Source organism: Nannobrachium achirus (assembly GCF_963921795.1).
Source record: "Nannobrachium achirus genome assembly, chromosome: 16".
Taxonomy (NCBI): Eukaryota; Metazoa; Chordata; class Actinopteri; order Myctophiformes; family Myctophidae; genus Nannobrachium; species Nannobrachium achirus.
Genome location: NC_137823.1, coordinates 48,817,597 through 48,824,726, shown reverse-complemented (window position 1 = coordinate 48,824,726; position 7,130 = coordinate 48,817,597). Strand labels below are relative to the sequence as shown.

Here is a 7,130-nt window from a genome sequence, read left to right as displayed (position 1 = left end):
GTGTGTGACTAATACGCAACAAGCACTGATTGCCTACAGCTGCGTGGCATGTTACCTATCATGTGGCCATTGCTGATTTCACACAGCTGGGGCGCTACTAGCGTGACACACTCACTCACTCACTCACTCACTGACGGACGGACAGACAGACATGGGCTGCAGGTTTTCATAGTTACAAAGCATCACTCCGCAGCCAAATTGTTCAGAGTGGATCTTTGTCCTCCAAACTCAGGACAAAGTTAAATTCCTCAACGGTGAGAGGCTGGACAGACAACCTTGTTCTTGTGAAGAGAGCCATGTCCTTCAGGGGTCCTCCATTGGCCTTGTGCTGCAGGTGATATTTCTTAAGCTCAGACAGAGGAATAAAACGTGCCATCATTCGCTGGTATTGCACATCTACCATGCTCCATTTAGGGCTACTTTGCTTGCTGGACGCATCAAAATGGACATCTTTCTTGTTAAATTGAGTGTGGTCCACATAGGCTTCTCTCGCAATTGTCATGATTCCTGCTATTCCAGGTTCCTTGCAGTTGCTGTGGTAGAAGAACGCTAGCTGACCTTCCTTCATGTCCCTCATAAAGTTGCGGGCCTGATAGTTGCGGACACCATCCCAGCATCCAGTCTGATTGGGCAGAGCCTTCAGGTCCTCAATCCCAAACTTTACATCTATTCCATTCTCAAAGCGACTTTCAGGTTCAGACTTCATCAGCCAGTGACAGTACTGTGGTTTTCTGGGCGGTTCGTCAACCTTTGTCTTCTCCAGCGCTCTGGACTCCTCAGAAGATGAAGCCTTCCTCTTCCTCTTCGCTGGATGGACCTCTTCACCATCATCTTTTACATTAGGCTCTGAGGTTTTTGTGATCCCTCCTCTGACCCTTTTCTTCGATGACATCTCTTTTACACTCATCCACAGTCCACGGGGCCAGCAGAGGCTCAGGAGCCAGTAGGAAGTGTCCTTGAGCAAGATACTGAACCCCTAATTGTTCCCGATGAGCAGGTTGGTAACTTGAATGTTTTCCTCCACCATCAGTGTAACAATGTGTGTGTGTGTGTGTGTGTGTGTGTGTGTGTGTGTGTGTGTGTGTGTGTGTGAATGGGTGAATGCAAAGGCACTATATAAATGCACCATTTACCATTTCACCTTTTACATAACTCCATATATGGGCATAAAAGGGGCACAGAAAGACAGAAATTCCTATATATGGGCATAAATGGGACACAGACAGACGGATACAACTACTCTGACAACGGGTTTTGAATGGATACATTTTGTTTTCTGGAGAATCCTTGTGTGTCTGTGAGTGTTCAATATGCATCGATATTAAAAAGAAAATGTACGTTGTACTTTGAATACTTAAGTATATATTTGACCAGGAGATATACTTTGCCTCAAGTACTGGGGTTGTTGAGTACTTACTTTGTCCACCACTGCTTACAAAGACCTGCTACAGTGGCCCTAACCTGGTCTCTCATTGGAGCGAGTGACTGCAGCACTCGGGTCCTGGCCTGTGGAAGTGTGTGGGAGAACAGGTGGGCATAGCTTCTGTCAAATGGGGAGAGATTGATGGGGAGGGCTAGAACACTCGCTGGGGGTATTCTCTTACAGTGGACGGAGAGAGAGACAGCTGGGCCAGAATACATTGGACTCTGTGTGTGTGTGTGTGTGTGTGTGTGTGTGTGTGTGTGTGTGTGTGTGTGTGTGTGTGTGTGTGTGTGTGTGTGTGTGTGTGTGTGTGTGTGTGTGTGTGTGTGTGTGTGTGTGTGTGTGTGTGTGTGTGTGTGTGTGTGTGTGTGTGTGTGTGTGTACGCCAGGGTGTGCATTTGTATGTATGGAGATGAATTGTGGTTTTGCTGTCTACTGAAACAACAGGATTTGTAGTGGAGCCATGGGAATCCACTGACACCCGGGTGTCATCAATCCATACCCAGCAGTTGCTTACAGCCTGTCAATGTGCAACAAATATATACTGTATACGGTATATATATATGTGTTTACAGTATGACTGTACAGTAGCTAAAAGGCTAAATGTTTAAACATGTTATGTTCAGTGTCAGTCAGTGAAAGCCATGCACATCAAGCAAATCATCTGAAACATTTGTGTACAGAAGCTTAGGATTTTTTTGGTAGGTATGCCTCTCTTGAAGTAAGAAATGTATTCAAACAATTCAAGTAATCTGCTGTCAACAAAGTGTAGTGCTGTGACAAACGTTTGTGTTCTGTTATCCTGTCTGTCTTCCCCTATAGTATAACGATTGGGAACAAGCTGCTTGCTTGATGTAAAATTCCTTTACACTGTGACAAGTTAAGTAACCTTTTGTAACAATTTATTTTTCTTCTCTTTTTGAGCGGTGCTAACCGCTCCTATAGACCGCTTAGAAAAAATGATGTCACAAATGATGTCACAAATGATGATGACATGAGTCCGCTAGACCAATGAAACACTTCGATTCTGTTGATCTGTCCATGATGTCATAGTCACATAGGCACCCGATTGGTTAACTCTGATTTAGAACGCGTTTAGGCCGCCTAAATTACGTCATAAAAAATTATTGAGCGGTGCTAACATTGAATTTCAAAATAGTTCATTTGAATTTCTCAATTGTATGAGTCATGTATTATTATCTATAATACATGAAAACAAACCACACTTTTAGACAGAGCGCTTTAATCACAGGGCCCTGTCTAAAAGTGTGGTTTGTTTTCATGTATTATAGAGATATCCAGCTCAAGACAATTTTGAAATTCAAAGAATATAAATAAACAGCTTATCACAAATGATGATGACATGAGTCCACTAGACCAATGAAACACTTCGATTCTGTTGATCTGTCCATGACGTCATAGTCACATAGGCACCCGATTGGTTAACTCTGATTTAGAACGCGTTTAGGCCGCCTAAATTACGTAATAAAAAAATATTGAGCGGTGCTAACCTTGAATTTCAAAATAGTTCATTTGAATTTCTCAATTGTATGAGTCATGTATTTTATATTTTTTTATATTTTTATTTTATATTAATACATGAAAACAAACCACACTTTTAGACAGAGCGCTTTAATCACAGGGCCCTGTCTAAATAGAGAGATATCCAGCTCAAGACAATTTTGAAATTCAAAGAATATAAATAAACAGCTTATGATTATCATGTAGATCGATGTACAAGCTTTACCACGCCTAACCAACCCCATATCCTGGACACTTCATGGGAGTGAAAATACTCATGTATTCTAATATTTAGGTACCGGTATGTAGACATGGCAAAGTCCAGCTTATGGTCCTTATAGTACCAGTACTCATCCAGACACAGCCCCACACAGAACACCTGGAACACAAAGAAGGAGCGGTGGCTCTCTCCCTGAAGAGCTCAAGGAAATCAGGCACCATCAACAGTTGGGTCTCTCCTTAGGTCCTCTGTACAGGTGGGTCTCTCCTTAGGTCCTCTTCCTCAGGTGGGTCTCTCCTTAGGTCCTTAGGTCCCACTTCTCCAGGTATTCTTTGTCTTTCTTCAGGTGATGAATAACACCGGTAGGTTTCCCCCGCACAGTCCTTTCCAAAGTTTCCTCTGCCTTCTGGATGCCGAGTCTGAAGTCGGCCACATTTGGACGCAGCTTCCGTCCCCTATGGTAAACAGCCAGTGCAGACTCAAAATCCCCCATGGTGCACAGTGCCTCTGCCTTACAGTACAAGTAAAATGTCTTGTCATGTTTAAGAGATGCCTCAGTGTCCCTTAAAGCATTTTCTGGATCCCCCATCTTCAGGAAACATTTAGATCGCTCAGCGAGGCAGTCCTTGTCTTCCACCTTGAGCATTAATCCCATGGAATAGCTTTCTATAGCTTTGACATAGTGCCCCTTTTGGTACAACTGATCTCCCATTGCCAAATAACTTTGAAATGTCGGGAAGAAGGGGATGACCTTTGGTGGGACGACCTTTGGCGCTGGGGCTCCTTCCGTGTCAATCATGGTGGCGGCCATTTCAGCCTTTATGTGGTGCTCGCTGCTCGTGCGATACCAGACAATTGTGATCCGCTTTTGGAGAAATTACCTGTGTTGGTTTGACTGCTGCTTTTATATCCGTTACGCTGACGACAGATCTACCCATGACGTCATCCATTGCTTTGTGGAGTTCAGTTTTGAAGCCTTGATTTCGGCAAATTGGATGTACTGTAGCCTACATGTAGGCTACACATTTCCGTATGCTACGTGAACACATCACATTGTGACTGTAAGTAAGCTATGTAGGTACATTGCGAAGAAAAGGCTTGAAATCAAAGTTCACAGTATATCATTGCGACCGTAGGTCGCATTTACTACCAAAACCTCCACCGGCTGTCCGTCTGTGAGTCAGTGAGTCAGTGAGTGAGTCACACTTTTGCCCTGCTCATTATCTCCACAACCGTTGCCCCCATCCATGCCAAATGTTGCACACACACTCCTTACCTGCCAAACTACAACCTCCAAGGACCCCCAGAGCTCCAGGGACCCCCAGGTCCCTGGGGGACCCCCAGGTGTAAAGAAATGTCCCTCCGTGAGTGACACGTCACACGTCACACTTTTGCCCTGCTCATATCTCCACAACCGTTGCCCCCATCCATGCCACATTTTGCACACACTCCTTACCTGGCAAACTACAACCTCCAAGGACCCCTGGAGCTCCAGGGACCTCCAGGTCCCTGGGGGACCCCCAGGTGTAAAGAATGACCACATGTGCAAAAATGACCAAATGACCACCCCAACGGGGCTGCTCACAGGGAATTCCTGGGGACCACCCACTCCTGGTGCTCCAGAACGGATGCAAAAGTGGTGGCGCCCCCAGTGGAGGACCCCCTCCACTGCAGCTCACATAAAATGCCGTAACTCGGGCTAGGAGCGTCCGGGAGAGCCGGGGCCGGTACCTATTCGTCCGCCAAGGCAACGCGGAGACCCCACCCCTCATTTCTCACATGGCCCCCTTCTAGCGCCACCTGCAGGCCGATTTTTAAAACACATTTTTGGACACTGCTCCTACAGTTTTTGCCCTAAAATCACGCAAATCGCTACACAGTATGTCTACACTCATCCCATCAACATGAATCTGTCCCATATAGCGCCACCTTCAGGCCGATTTTTAAACAAATCACAGCTTTTGTGATGCTTTTTGGGAACATGAGGCGGAGACCAGCGGACAATCTTGCATTATAGAGTTTCATGTGACTAGAGGCATGTTGCATCTGTTTATGCCGCCATTGTATCATGCAAAATGAATCTGCACAGCAGAGGACAAAAAAAGTCTCCCATAGAGACTTGAATTCATGAGTATTTTTTTGTTTTTGTCGCATTCCTAAGCCTTCCTTATTTGATGACCAGCAGTGGTTCCCTATGGAGACTCAAAGAGCCTGCTTTGGTTCTCCTCAAATTATTGGCTTAGGAATTGTGAGTAATCGATAAGAAGAAAAGGCCATTTTGCGGGTGAACTATCCCTTTAAATATTATTGCTCTAAGGAACTTTCATGTCAGCCCAACATATCTGTGTCAACTAACACAAATCAGGGCACCCGTATGGACTAGTGTGTGGTTCAGTCTGTGTGTCCATAGGTCACATTTTACGTTGGGTCATAGAAACCCCGTTGTTTCAAAGTGAGGCTTACCTGTCAGGTGTCTGTATATGCATTCAAGTGCAGTTTCATTCAAGAGGGCTTAATTTTCATTCAAGAGGGCTTAGGGCTGCTTTTTTGATCTGATGGCAGTGGCCCTCAATGGTGACTTGCATGCTTTGCATATTATTGCGACCATCAGGTTGCAGTTACTATCAAAACCTCCACCGGCTGTCAGTCAGGCTGTCAGTCAGTCTGTCAGTCTGTCCGTCACACGTCACACTTTTGCCCTACTCATATCTCCGCCACCGTTGTCCCTATCCATGCCAAACTTTGCACACACACTCCTTGGCTGCCAAACCACAACCCCTCATTTCTCACATGCCCTCTTGTAGCGCCACCATGAGGCAGATTCTAGCAAAACACATTTTTGGACACTGCTCCTACAGATTTTGCCCTAGAATCACGCAAAGCGGTACACAGTATCTCTAAAGTCAAACACAGAGACAGGAAAGGTTAATCATACCTGCTTTTGCCAGTCAACTCAGCGTGGCAAAACTGAAAAGAGGGTGGCAAACACCTGCGTCACGCTCTCTTCAGTTTTGGATATTGAGATTCTCTCACTCTCTTGAAATGAATTAGCACCAAGAATTCCATTGTATTTGAATACATACCAAACATCGTCCATATAGTATTGTACACAAGTTGAACTAAACAAGATATGTTCTGGTTTGCACAATGAAAAACGAAGCCTTGGGCAACGCTGTCACAAAGGGAAGCAATCCTTTTTTTTAAAGAAGTGGCTGTTTCTAAACTGATCTCTGAAAATGGGATATTGATTCAGTAATGAGCCTTGGATGGCACAGAGCGCCCTCACCCCCTGAGCATTTTATAAACTGTTATTGTCCCCTTCCAACCGAGACAAGTGACCTTCTACTTGGAATGTAGAACAACACTGAAACATACACTCTTCCCAGCACTACATTCAGAAAACATACTTTTAACAAAACAGGATATTTATGCAAGACGGGGGACTTTTCCCTCCACGCATTCAGAGAAAAATAATAAATTGTCAAGTTAAAAGCCTGTTTTACATCTGCAATCCCTATGCTTTGACAATTTTAATTAATTCTCCCATTTCAAGGACTTTCACTTGCAGAGCCAGTTCTACATTTTAGGAACAATGAGGAATGTAACGTAATATTTATTTTTGCAATTATATTGTAGTAAGCAATGTGGTCATAAACATTTTGTTTATTGGTGCTCTCAACATACTAATACTAATACTAATATTTCTCAATAACAATTATTTTCAATCTATGTTCAGCAGGAACATCCATTGACATCCACAAGGAGAAAGCAGAAAACCTGACCCGTACACTGTAAGAGCACTTGAACAGATCAAAGGGCCATTCAGAGATGAAATCGGGAATTGGTGGCACATATGACTAAACAAGGTGCTTCACCCGATTGACCAAGGCCAACCTATTGAGACTTCCACTTTCCATTCACACTGTACAGTACATGTCTTTCATTTATTATTTCATTATTTATGAA

The 7,130-nt window shown here is 44.2% G+C and overlaps 1 protein-coding gene across 1 annotated transcript; it reads right to left on the bottom strand.

The window, feature by feature from the left end:
• Positions 1–202: 202 nt before the first annotated feature.
• On the bottom strand, positions 203–892 carry LOC308301104 (thymocyte nuclear protein 1-like; the record flags this gene model as incomplete). Its single annotated transcript, XM_080745002.1, has 1 exon — positions 203–892. One exon carries the CDS (start codon positions 890–892, stop codon positions 203–205), a length of 690 nt encoding a protein of 229 aa, XP_080601128.1.
• Positions 893–7,130: the final 6,238 nt, after the last annotated feature.